Below are 14,154 nucleotides of genomic sequence, written 5' to 3' on the forward strand. Positions count from 1 at the left end.
CCCCCCCCCCCCCCCCCCGGGGAAATGGATACTAGAGATTGAACCCAGGGGTATTCTACCACTGAGTTACATTCCAGCCCTTTTTATTTTTTATTTTGACACAGGGCCTTGCAAAGTTGTTGAGGATGGCCTAGGACTTGCTATCCTCCTACCTCAGCCTCCTAAGTCACTGGGATTTCAAGTAAACCTGGCTCTGGGTTTAAATTTCTGTTTCAGAAGCAATTGTGTGAACCGAGGTAAGTTATTTAAGTCCAAAACTAGTGTGGGTATGACAAAGTGAGAGGAGTATTTCTCCAATGGTTCTGTGGGATGTATTCTCTGGCCACTACATCTATTTTTTCTTTTTGGAATGGGTTTATGTATTACTCAGTTGTTGGATGGCCAGTTTTTGTTTTTTTTCCAGACCCAAGCATGCTTTGCCCAATCTAATGTTTTCTGAAATGTTTATAGTGACCAGAAATTTTCCCAAAGATAGGGAGTGGAGTTCCATCAGATCGGGTCATCAAGGGATAGGCAAGGCCCTTCCTCTTGCATTATCCGTCTTTCCCCAAGACCATCCATTCCTAAGATCATGAGACTTGAGTTTAGCTAAAACATTTAAAGAAGAAATGATCTCTTGGAGTGATTTTTCAAAGACAACAGTTGTTTGTTTCTCTAAGTTTATCTGGAAGAGCCAGCTAGGTATAGGAAAATGGTTTTTTGGGTCAGAAATGTTGGGGTTTGAATTCAGGCTTCCTGAAACTTCCAGTAAGTGTACTTAGATTCTCTGAGCCTCAGATTCCCCTTTCATAAGATGGAGACAATGTCATTTTTAAAATTTATTAAGATTAAAAGATACAACTGAAAAAAAAAAAACTTACCATTGGCAATTATTTTTCTCAAAAATTAGTTCCTGACCCTCTAAAGAGAAATTTGTTAGGAAAAAAACCTAAGGCCCAAGTTAGTGAGCTAGTAATTATATGTCTTTTTCTGGGCCCCTTAAAAATAAAAGTCTAAGACAAGGACCTTAATAGCATTTATTTTTCCTTGGATATTTTTGGAATTAAGGCTGGACAGTTGTACTTGGGAGTCTGAATAAATTCAAGTGGAAGAGACGATCACTGGTCAGGTCTCATAACTCAAAGGGAAAAATACCACTTCCAACATCACAGAGTCCTAGTTGTAGACTGGAGGAAATATACTTAGATGAGGGTCAATCTGAAACTACCCCAAATTCTGAAGAAACTTAGGAGAAAAAGTGCACAAATGTATATCATGACTAATACCGGTGGCTAGCAAGGAAGATGTTGGTCCTGACTCCATGATGGTATCAGATTCCCAACAGATGGAATGAAATCTGTAGTCACTGACCTTGGCCTTAGTGGAGGAATGGACGGTCTTTCAGTCTTACACTGCTATAGCCTTCTCCCAAACTAAGTATCAATAAAATCATTTGAAAATTTGAACACAGTAAATGAAGATCCCTTAGGCAAAGCTCCCTTTTTTGGAATTCATAACAGATGTGACAAGATACCGTGTCCTTGGCCCTCAGGAAACCAGAATACGCCTCCTCGTTCCAGGAGCCCCTCTCCAATATGTCAGTCAATACTGATCATTTTCTACAGGTCATGGCATGAAAACCATTGGGAAGCTTTGGCCTGAGGTCATTTCCCAAACCTGGTGCATTTACACAGATTCCTGTGTCCTATCCTAGCCAGTCTGGTATGGCTGGCCCAAGGTGAGGCCTAGGTATCTCCTTTTAGAAAAGCTCCCTATGTGATTCTGACCTGATCTGGAAACTCTTTGAAGGGCTAAGAAGTTCTGGTGCTTTAATTTAATAAGACTAAAAACAGCAGGGGCCGATGCTCCTGGCCCCAGTCTGGAGCAACTTGTGGATTCGCTGCTTGTTTTCTGGAAAGCACAGATGGAGGTTCTCTACTGGAGAGACTTGAGGAAGAGCGTGATGGCATGTGTTCACTCCTGGCTGAGAGCCTGTAGCCCTTTGGCTCCTGCTTCCTTCTTTTAAAGTTTCTAAAAATGTTATTTTTTTTTCCCTAAAATACATCAGGGAAGAGGGTGCATGGCAGACAGTGATAGGAAGCCGAATTTGTCTTGGGTGTTGCTGTGTTTCAAATGCCCCTTCCAACACTCACAGTGAAATGAACTGCCATTGTATGAGATGGGACCATTAAGAGGTAATTAACGTCATTACTGCAGGAGTAGGTTAGTGGTGACAAGTGGGTTTGTTATAAATTCCGCCTCCTCTTATACCTTCTCTGCTTTACAATGGCTCCCTCACCCTTCTCTCGTGTTATCCTGCAGCAGAGCCCTCACCAGGGACCAGTGCTGTGCTCTCAGACTTCCCAGCCTGCAGGACTATATAAACTTCTATTGCTAAATTACCCAGGCTGTGATATTCTGTTATAGCAGCAGAAAATGCACTAAGACAGGTAAAATCCTGGGACTCCATTGGCATAGACTGCTCAAACTTGGCGCAGCAGTGAATGTAACTTCTAAGGTTTCACAGAGGTGAAGTGTCAGACACAGCCATTTGGAGTTAAGTTAAACAACAATACAAGTCTTAGCACATTTTTTTTTGGTAAATCTTAGCAGCACAAATGGCTTTAGTCTCAGAAAGATCTTGCTGAGCCTGCGAGGATTTGGAGAAGCCAAGAAGGGGAGCTGTTAGCATCATACCTCGGCTGCTCCTCGTCACTCGTGCTGACAAGTAAAAAAACAACAAGCAAACAAGCTCCCAGAGTGCCACTCATGGCAGCCACCATCCAAAGGCACATGGCTGCCACTGAGCCATTGTCCCTGCCACCCCTGTGCATATTTCAATGGCATTCAAATCACAAAAGCTTACTATGTACCAGGGATGATGCATTTTTCATGTCTTGGCTTGCTTTCAACGTCATCTTATCTTTTCTCCACCCGTCCACTCTTTTGAAGGGAAGAAAGAATTCCAGATACTGAATTAATGACAACGAAGTACAATGGCTGTGATCACCTGGGAGTCCTCCCAGAGCCAGGGCCCCTCATGTTAGAGTCAATCACCCAGATATGGAGTATGGGCTGGGAACCCCAATTCATAGGTTCTACAGATTATCTTTGTACAGATAAGTCCAGTGATCTCTCTGTCCTATGGATGTTTGCTCCAATAATTCCTTCCCTCTCTGGTCTGTTCCTTCTGGGAGTCTGCTAGGGGGTTGAACCCAGAGCCTTGTGCATGCTAAGCACACACTCTACCACTGAGTTAGACTCCATCCCCAAAGGCTCTTTCTAGTGATTCAATGACCCAATGCCACAGCCAGCAATTCCATTCCTGGCAGAGACTTGCAAGTCTCTGGTTTCATTTGGCATTTAGCAATTCATTTGCCTTGATTTTGTTTGACTTAGTTGGTCTGGTATTTCACCATCAAATCCAATTGGTAAGATTTGCAACTGCTGCTGTGGGTATTGATTTTTTGGGGAACTCATTCATGCAAAATACTATAGCAATTTAAAACATTTTGCTTTTATTTTGAAAAATTAAGAAGCAGAAACTATTTTTTTTCTTTTTTAAGATGGAGTCAGGCACTACCAATCCCCTAGTACCCTGGCTCTGCTAAAAACATTGCTATAGGGGCTGGGGTTGTGGCTCAGCAGTAGAGCACTCACCTAGCATGTGTGAGGCACTGGATTTGATCCTCCATACCAAATAAAAATAAATAAATAAAGGTTTTAAAACAAACAAGCAAACATTGCTACAGCTTTACATTATTAGCTTAATTTCTTCCCAAACAGGAGAAGTGGTTTTAGAACTCAGCACTAGGCAACACTTCACCAAGGCTTGGGTCCCAGCTTCCTCTCTTTTGGAAGGATGAAGTCTGAAAGAGAACACCTATTTACTTCTTGAGGAAGTGAGCTGCAAATTAGTCTTCTAAACTATCATCTTAAAGCTCCTTTATTTCTAAATCATTCTACTCATTAACAAAATATTATTGCTGTCAGGATCAAAGGGGGCAATTTGTTTATGAAAGGGAGAAGCAAGAAGCAGGGAATAGGTTGATGGATTTGGAGGGTCCTAAGCTTTTGGTGTCCAAGAGCCTGCCAAATCTCCTCGAGAGCCAGTCTCTCTGGGGAGGTCACAAATGCAATCCCTTATGTGGTTGCTGGTGACTCCTGCTTTGAAAGCTCTTTGCTACCTAAAAAATAAAGTCTAAATTCCTTGGCTTGGCATTCCAGGTTTTCTTTCCCCCTACTCCAGGTGAGCAGTTCCTCACTGACCCTTGAGTATGTGCTACCCTTGTCTCCATTTGCTACACTGCCTATTAATCTCATTCATCTTCAAACTTTAGTTTGCTTCCATACAAGTGTGGGTTAGAGGGCAATATGGCTACTTATCTAGGAGGAATTAAACCTGTTTACCCAATGACTCAACACTTTCACTATTAGAATGTACTCTACAGACACATTATAAATACCCAAAAGATATGCTTCTTGCAGTACCATAAAAGCAAAAAAATGGAAACATTCTAAGTGTCCATCAAATGGGGAACGATACACATGCGGCATATTCTACAACCACTTACCTGACAGAAAGATGTGTGCTGCCACAGAAAAGATGGCAAGCTTACACTGTCAGTGTGATAATACACGTTGCAGAGTGCATACTGTGTGCTTAGCTTAATTAAATATGCATTAGGCATTATATTTAGGTGTAAACACTACAGACACTATCCCTAACCACAGCTCTATCTATGAGGATGGTTCATAAGACATTTGTTTTTTTCTTTTTTTCATGGTGCTGAAACCAACCCCAGGGCCTCAAATATGCTAAGCATGCGTTTTACCACTGATCTACACCTCTGCCCCTATTTGTTCTTTTGATGTTTTCCAACATCTCTTGATTTTTCAAAAAAAATAAGGATCATGTACTCATTTGTGAGCAAATAATGAAGACAAACCGTTATTTCCCTAAGGCCCCACTCAGATTCCACCTCCCCGATAGAGCCTGCCCTGCTTGCTTTCCTACTTCCAGAAATGCCCACCCCCTCCAGAGTCTTCTGGTGGTGGGTGCATGGTTTCAGGACAGCAGAAACACCTGGCAGTTGAGTATACATCTCTCCCGCTATCTTATACCAAACTGTCATCTAGCCCTTTGTGCCATTATATTTTATCTTCACAACCAGATCATGAACTTCTTAAAGGTGAGCCACTTCTTCATTGTCATTTTTACCCCTGTGGTCTTCCAGCCAATGTCTTGCCTCAAGAAGAAGCTGCTCTGGAGATGAGAGAAATGGCAGTTTTCTTCAAGCATTACTGGCCAGGCTGATCGGATCCCTGCCTGCAGGTCTAAGACCCACTGCCTCTTGCGGCCATGGTTAAATGTACCAGATGTCATCCAACTTGTAAAGGGGGCAGAGGATGAACAGAAAGAAGAACAAAACCAAGAGGTTGTCCAGGCTCTCCCTGCACATACAGGAGGACATTGCAGGTACCATGCTGTGCTCCTCTGGGGCCCCCAGAGTAGACCTCTGGGGAAATGACATCTGCATTACTGCTTCAGCTCCTGGGGACGCAAGCCTTGCATTGAAAATTGCTCCCCATGATTGTCCCTAGGATCTCCTGCTCTAGTCCCCTTCCAGAGACATCCACCAAGGGCTTCCCCCTTGACTTGTTAGAGCACTGGCAACCCCAGACCCTGTGAAAGCATGGGCTCAAGGACTACTTTAGATGCAGAGACTTCTCTTTTCCCCATGCTAAGGGTGTAGTGAGTCGTCCTGTTGTTATCCAGGAGGCACCCAGACCCCAATAAGTTGGAACCCATCACAAAACAGCTGCGTTCCTCTCAGAAAGAAACAGATGGACTGGGGGGGGGGGCGGATGAGAGTAACGGCATAACAACAAATTGAACTTAACCATGCACCCCAGCAAGAGGCAGCTGTGTCAAATCTGGCTATTTGGAGATAATTGAAAATCCTTACCACCCTAAACTACCAAGATGCAGACCAAAATGAAAATATTTTTAATTTCAGGGCGCCGAAAGGTTTGGAGAAAGCACTTTTGTGCTAAAGGGTACAGCTAAGGACGACAATATTTACTCATCTGGCCTCTCTGTTCCCTTTCCTGGGACCCACCGTCCTTAGCAAACAGCGTTTAATCTCTCACCCTTGACAGTTATTGGAAAAGTTAGAAGTATCTCTTTTTGTTCTGTTCTCTCTCCCTCAAGAGAGAATTCAATGGACATTTAGTGGAGTGACCAGTAAACTGGCTGCCAAGGATTTCTTGTACCAGGAAGATGGTAATCCAGAGACCTACAGGCTCAATTTTAAGAGGTACCTCAGTCACCCAGGCCAAGGAGAAAACTCTAAATCAAATTCTGTCCCCAAATCCCCTCTGAACCATCAGACATTTAATTATGAGTCCCTTTCAATTTCAAGGACAGCCTCCTGTTAAGTCTTATTCTCCATTACTACCCAAGTTAAAATATTGTACGATTTCCCCATTAAAATTACTGTGCTCTGTTTATTACCGTAAGACAGAGACCCCTTTAACATCTTGGGAGAGAGAAGTTTCCTTCATCTGTAATGATTATATCACATTCAAAAGGCAGCAGAGGAATCCTTTCCAGGGCTGATACCATCTTGTCTTTGTACTCTCAGGGCCTGGCACGGAGCCTGGCACACAGTTAGTGCTTACTAAGTGCTAACTATAGAAATCCATTAATGAGTCTTGCCACTGATAGGTCTTATCAAGTGTCCTTTCTTTGGGTAGGTCAAAATCAGGACTTCTTGATCTTGACAACTAAAGCTGGGTGACTGTGTTGTGGGGTCTGTCCTGGGACTGACTTCTACCCACTAGTGCATATCCCCAATTGTGACAATCAAAAATGTCTACAGATGTTCTTGGGGGAGGGGCGCAGAACTGCCCCCAGAAGAGAAGCGCTGGCCGAGAGACTGCTTTGCATTTACACCATCAATGAAGATTGAAAAATAGCACATTCTCATAAAAATCCTCTACCTCTAAACTTTTTCCATTAGGGATTACATTTCTTTTTCTTTCCCCTCCTTTGCCCTGGAGGCAGGTCTGAAAATTTAGGAGCTGTGCATTCCTACCCACGACCTGTGCCTCTGGGAAAGAGCTGCAGGGTGTACCCCAGAGGCCAATGAAGACCCCATTTTCTCTGGTCACACCCCATCCTATCCAGGAAGCTGAAGCTCACGCAGGCCCTCAGTGAACCAGGGAGCACCAGCTAACGCCAACAGCCTCTAAATGAGATCTCTCTGAGCTTGACTTTCGGAGGTTGTCCGGGTGGACTAGTCCTGTAGGCAGGGTGTGGAGATTTGCTTTTGCACCCCCGAACTGCCAACTCAGCTTTACAGAAACAGTCTCTTTGCCTGTGCCCTCTGCGGGCCTGCTGTGACTTATCGTGCCGAGTTCCTTATTCCTCTGCTGGGATCTTCACCTTGAAATCTTGGCAGAGCATCAAAGAGTCGGATGGGAATCTTGGCAGAAGCAAGAGCCACTTATCAAGCGCATAACAAGTACAGCCTGCTTGGTGTTCAGCTTCACCCTCTCTGCTGCTTTGGGGTGCCGATGAAAACTGTCCCTGTGATTAGGCGCAGACAGCAGACTTTAATGGGGCGTGGGCAGGTCTTGATGCCTAATGGAGGTGTTCTCCATGTCTGAGAAATCACACTCTTTATTTTTTTTTTTTTTAACATTACAACACTGCCCTGCAGCGTTGTCCGATGGATATGAGAATAAAACTTGAGGCTCAGAAGCTCTTGGGAATTGAAACACAGCTCTTGATTTGGACAAAAAATAGCAGCACTGCAAAAATGAGAAATCGGAGAGCTCTGGACCGGGCTATCAGCTGATCCCAAGTCCCCAAAGTGTCCTTCTGAATCCCTGGTTAGTGGTAGCATGAGGACTGTCAGGCAGAGGGCAGCTGGTGGAAAATTCCCCACTCTGGTCACCTTAATGAGAGAGACATTCTTGACTGTGTGGCTCAGGTTTCCAGGGAGAAATGGGATGAGCAAAGAAATGGCTTCAATCCCCTCCTTTGGCCTGAGTAGCAGTGTGTGTGGCTGTAGCTGGGTACAGAGTAGTGCCCCAGATAACCCTGGTCTGTATTCATCAGCATCAAAAAGTCTTGGAGCAGACTGTGCCCACCAGCTCCCTGGCTTTCTGCAGAGAAAGTGTGTTGCTCTTTACGATGCTGACATAGTCAACTTACAAGAATGGATTGGAAGAAAAAGCCCATAAGGCAGTCAGCCTCAGATTAAACAAAAAGGAACTCTGATTCACAACTGCTAGCTTAATGGCAACAGATTCATTTTCTTTGATAGCACTTTCTCTGAAATTGTCACTGCTGGAATTAAAAAACAAAGCCCCTGGCCTTCACTTGTGTTCATTCACCAACTGTTGGGGAGCAGCATCTGCTAAGAGCTGCTGCTTCAGTAGCTGCTGAGTATGGGAAGAAGGAGGATGGCTCTTGGCTTCGTGGAACTCATGCTGTGGCTATGAGCTAGCATGAGGTGTAATGATCTAGAAGCCACAGACCAGGGAAGGGCTGGAGGAGCAACATGCTCAGGGAATTTCCCTAAAGGGAAGTCGTGCTTGAGCCAAACTCTAAAGGTGGCCCAGGAAGGGGTTTTAAGCAGAGTAACAAGGTCAGATTTCCTATTAGAAGAAAACTCTTAGGATGGGGAGGAGGGTGTTAATAATTTACAATGTGCCAAACAGAAATAAATTTGGAAATGTTTTGCCAACTGGCTGCTTCTCTTATTCTCTGTCCCTGTCACATTCACAGTACACACAACCCACACAGCCTATAAAACACACTGCTGGTGAGTCCAGACTGCAGCCAGGGATTCTCAGAATCAGATGATGTGGGGTTGGGGGTCACTGGGAGTCCCACAGACATTCTCTTCCTTAGATTTTATTACAGGCTCTGGATTATGCCTATAGCCCTTTGTGGTGTGACTGCCAACGGAGGAGGAATTCTCCTAGTGACGCAGGCAGCAGATCCTCTGGAAGTGGGACTGGAGAGTTCACAGGACTGAGCCCCAGGAGGCCCATTTCTTCCACATTCATTAAGCCACCCTAAGACTCTTGATAGGAAGCATTGTGAGCGCTGGACCCAGAGTTCCTTTCATCTGCAGTGACCTCTTTTTCTAGAGCATGGTGTCCTAGCCTTGGCACTACTGACATTTGGGGCCAGATGATTATTGTAAAGGGTGATCCTGTGCTTTATAGGGGGTTTAGCAGCATCCCTGGCCTTGACCCACCAGATGCCAGCAGCACTCCCCAGGTTGTGACAACCAAAACTGTTGTGGGGCAAGCACCCAAGCAAGGCAAAGTTATCCCCAGTTGGGAACTGTTCTGAGGGACAGTTTTCCACTCTCCTTTATCTCTGTTCTATTTCTTGACACATCCTCCCTGTGTTCTTCCTCATTCTCTGGACAGTTCTTTGTAGATTCCTGGTGCCTCCTCTGTCTGGTCTCCTTTAAGGCTTAGTCCTTAACCCCATTCCCATTACACTTTATGCCTTCCCCCTCTCATCCATTCCCAGGAGTCTAAAAAATTTTCTATATTTTCTTCTCACCAGATACCCTGATTGGTCTCCAGGCCAGATCCCCCACCCAAGGTCCAGACTGGTTGCTCCTCATGCTAGATGTCTCACTGGCCTCACAAAGTCCACCAAGCTTTCTCCAAAACTCATTCCTCTTCTCATCTTCCTATTTCAGTAAATGGAACCCCATCTACCTGCTGTCTGTGCCAGAATCCTTTGGGTCATTTTGACTCCTCTTTTTTTCCTCACCCTTATAGCCCATCTAAGTTGGATCCCTGTCAATTCTGTCTTCAAAATATATTTCAAAACCATCTGTCCTCTCTATTGTTGTTAGTACTCTAGTTCAAGTCAGCATATAACCTAAATAACCAAAAATGCAAATAACTCTACTGACCTCAGTGGTCTCTTGATTTCCATTCTGCCCTTCTCAATGTATTTTCCTTCTAGAGCAATCTTTGGCAAGCATAAATCAGACCCTATGATGCTCTATCTTCCATATCTTCAAAGGGATTTACCGTACTTGACTAAAATCTGTCTATTAAACAGCCCCTTCCTCCTTCATCCCTTTCTTCCCTTGTTTGTCTGTGGCCACTATGTTTGCCTCTTAAACATGTCACCATGGAGCTGGATGTGGTGGTGCAAGCCTGTAATCCCAGCAGCTCGGGAGGCTGAGTCAGGAGAATCGCGAGTTCAAAGCCAGCTTCAGCAACGTCATGATGCTAAGCAACTCAGCGAGACCCTGTCTCTAAATGAAGTACAAAATAGGGCTGGGGATGTGGCTCAGTGGTTGAGTGCCCCTGAGTTCAATCCCTGGTACCAATAACAACGACAACAACAGTCACCATGGGGTCCTCTACTTGCTCTGCCCTCCACCTGGAATGATGTCCCCAGCTCTTTCATCCTGCAGGTCTCAGCACTGCTGTCATTTCTTCCAGAACATCTCTCCTGAGAGTACCCTCTACTTCCATATTCATGGGGTTTTCCTTTATTGTTTGGCTCCTCTGCTACATTAGAAGTGTCATGAGGGAGGGCCATGAGTATCTCACTACCACGTATCTGTCTTAATTCAATGAGTACTCCATTAAGAGTTATTGGATGAGTGACCATCTCTCATTTCCTTGGTCAAACTACATGCAGGAAAGAATGCTTCATGGTCCAGGACAGAGGTATGAATGTGTCCGTGCATGACTCCATCAAGCACGACAACAGCGCTCCACCAGTGTGAATGGAAAGAAACTTTCCAGGGGTGGTTCTTAGGAGAACAAAGCACAGGGAAGTGAGCCAAGCACCTGGTGACCTTAAGTGAGAACCATTGATTTCTTCATTACCATTCCCTATTTATCCCAAGACTTTCCACTGAATCAGAAAAGTGCTCCCTGAGGAATAGGCAGGACCACACCAAAGCATTCTGGGAGGAAGGGCTGAAATTAGTTCAGTTTTCTGGCAACACTGCCTTCCTGGAAGGCACAGAGCTGCTACAGAGGACAAGGTGTCCAGAGGACAGCAGACCCTACATGAAGGAGCCACAGAAAATGACGGGGCCATGGCTTCTCCCAATGCTTTTCATAATGTTGGGCCCTTCATTTAAAAGCCCAATTAAGCTCCTTGGACTTGGTATGGAACCACAGAAGGCGGGTGGAGCTCTGCTTTACCCTTCTTGCCGGCAGGTCCACAGTTAGGCAGAGAGCATTTGATTTATTCTTCTTAAACTACACAGGTGTAGTTGGCTGCAGAGTGTAATACAAGCTGATGACGTTAACATGCCCAGCCTTTGTGTTGATGTGTATGACAAGCGTGATTCACATCAGCCTCTCCCAGACCCTTTAAGGGACAGCAGCTGGAGAGCCATGAGCCTGCAATTAAGCAGCTACACATCTCCCAGGATCAGGCAAAACTTTTTTATCCAAACGTATCCCAGAATGCGAGGGCAAACAAATCTGAACCACGCTGGAGCCCAGTTTGTGGGACCTGGTGGAATTCTCTTTTTAACAGGATTATTTGTAACGTCTTCTATGAGCCTTAATGAATCTACGGGAAGAGTTTCAAGGTCTGTGTGTTACAGCTCAAGGACGAGTCTGGGGCCCTGATTCCAAACATATTGTGATTGGCTGCATGTTGCTAAACAACAAAAATAGCCCTGCATCTGTTGTCATTGCAGGGCTGGGACGTTATTTACAGGCGGGTCACTCAAGTTCCGTCAGCAGCCATTAATAAAATACTAAGAGGATATAAATGGTGACTTGCACCAACGAGTAAAATCAAGAGGGAGAACTGGGCAAAGGGCGAATTCTGGCAGGGTGGAAATCAGAGGGAAAGAGTCTCTTAAATGTATTTTCAGCCAAGAAGAAAGGAGAAGGCCTTCTGAAGGTGCTTGCTATTTTGAGAGAAAGGTTCTAGACCATCATGAGCAGTCAAAAGTTTTGAGGATTGTTTGAGAATTTTTTTTAAAAAAATGTTAAAACCCAAAGATAAAAATAAAATATAGCTCCTGCCCTGGCAGAGCATGTGGGTGGAGATTCAGGCTGCTGTTTTTCAGAGAGGCCAGTGTTGTAGATGGCTCAGCCCTGTGAACATCAATGTGGCCCAGATTGACAGCAGAGTTGGGCAGACAGGAAAGCTAATGGAAAGTTATTGGCAGGTAGGCCAGTAATGAGCCCTGAGGAGCAGAGACTTAATTTTGAGACCCACACTAAATAACCCAGCAAGATGGGAGACCAAACTAAAGCCACACAAAGACAGATGGAAGGATCCCAGGAGAGGAGGCACTTGAATCCCTGTTGAATGAATGAATGAATGAATGAATGAATGACTGGATCAGTCAATCTCTTCTACATGTTCTCCATCTATCACTCACCTCGGATTCTTTGTAGTAGCGTTCTGGAATTTCATCACAGGCAATATCAATAAAGCAAACTTCTCTCTCTAGGTCTTTGGCTTCATTGTCAAAAATCTGAAAGGACAGAGCAACATATCAAAGGTTAGCAATGCCAGAAGAAATCCCCCAAGGTGCCTGTGGCTTGGTACAGCCACGCCTGAGGCAGAATAACACCCCTCAGAGCATCTTCACATGGCTCAGTGCCCCAGGCTAGTGCTTTCACCTGCCACAGAATGTGCGAGAATCATAAGGAATCATAAAAGGCTTTTATTCATCACTTAGGTTTTGTCACCTATGAGGCAGGTGTGGCATCCATCACCGCTTGGTGAGGGGTAGAAGAAAAAGTGGTCTGTTTTTAGAAGATCAAGAGTGAGGAAATAAATCTCTTCCAAGAACCTCTTCCAAAACTGCAGTCTGCTGATTTTTTTTTTGGCAGTTAATCTGAACAGGGGGAGTGAAGAGGCTGGGAAGGGGCTGGTTAGATTTGAGACAAAGAGCAGTGATATGCCTAAATTTTTAGAGGAAAAAAAATGTGCATGTGTTTTCATTATTTTTTTTTTTAAAGAGAGAGAGAGAGAGAATTTTTTAAATATTTATTTATTTTTTTAGTTTTCGGCAGACACAACATCTTTGTTTGTATGTGGTGCTGAGGATCGAACCCGGGCCGCACGCATGCCAGGCGAGCGCGCTACCGCTTGAGCCACATCCCCAGCCCTTGATTAAATTTTTTACATATAGTAATTTTACAAAAATTTAAGATCAGCAGAAAAAAAAAGATCAGCAAAAAGAAGATTAAACATAATCCCACTGCCCAAGGATAAATATGTGTATTTTTATTGACCATTAAGAGTATAATTTCCTTGGTACATGTAGGGGCGACAAGGTGTAGCTTGGTAAGATACTGAGATGGCTCCCTGCCAGTCTATTCTAGGTTTCAAGGGTCCAGAATCTCCATTAATTGGAAAAAAGAAAAAGAAAAAAGAATATACATATAAAAATTTTGGCAGAAAGACTAAGTTCCCCTAGATTTCCCCCTTGCCATTTTTTCTGGTCTAAAGGGATGAGTATGCTTCTGAAGGACAGTAAACAGATTATGCTTGGAAAACCACTTCATCCGTAGAGGCAGTTGTAACCGCACCCCCATCTCACTGCTGAGCTAGCTCCTGCAGGGAACCACCAGTTAACACTAATTATATCAGACTCTTCAGAGGAGAATGGAATATTTAGGATGGGTGATGCCTAAGTGTACAGTCTTGAAAATTGGTGCCGGTTAATCACATGATCTCCCACAAGACGGCACCTGAAGGACCCTTCACTGCTGTACTCTTCTTGGTTTGCTTAAGAGGAAAGTACTGGTCCTTTCTGAAAGCTTTCTGAATAATATTTGTGCTGATAATTATTCCCCAACTCTGTTGTTTGCTCTATCACCTATTTTCTTCTAAAATGTTTGGAGGCTACTTGGGCAAATCTCTTCAGACTTCCCAGTCTGACCTTTTCTTTAAAGGCAGAGAAAGCTTGAGTCTTACCAGCCCTGATTCCTTCCGCTGCCACTTCAAACCAAGTGCTTTGGGATACTCCTAAAGTGTTTGGGAGGGACAGGTGGCTTGCTCGAAAAGAAACAGGAAGCAAACAAGTTCAAGGTTGAGTGCAGAAATAAGTTGTCCTAGATGTTTTTTTCCCCTCTCGTTCTCTTTCATCTTTCTAAGGGTGAGCCAAGAGAAGAAAGGCATGTACCTCA

The 14,154-nt window shown here is 44.3% G+C and overlaps 1 protein-coding gene across 1 annotated transcript in view; it reads right to left on the minus strand.

The window, feature by feature from the left end:
- The window catches only part of Pitpnc1 (phosphatidylinositol transfer protein cytoplasmic 1), a 189,141-nt gene that overhangs the window by 35,384 nt on the left and 139,603 nt on the right, over positions 1-14,154 (minus strand). The window contains exon 6 of the mRNA XM_048798202.1: positions 12,396-12,491. Coding sequence (XP_048654159.1) covers positions 12,396-12,491 — 96 coding nt within the window. The remainder of the gene's footprint in view (positions 1-12,395; positions 12,492-14,154) is intronic.

The sequence above is a fragment of the Marmota marmota genome, unplaced genomic scaffold (assembly GCF_001458135.2).
Source record: "Marmota marmota marmota unplaced genomic scaffold, marMar, whole genome shotgun sequence".
NCBI lineage: Eukaryota > Metazoa > Chordata > Mammalia > Rodentia > Sciuridae > Marmota > Marmota marmota.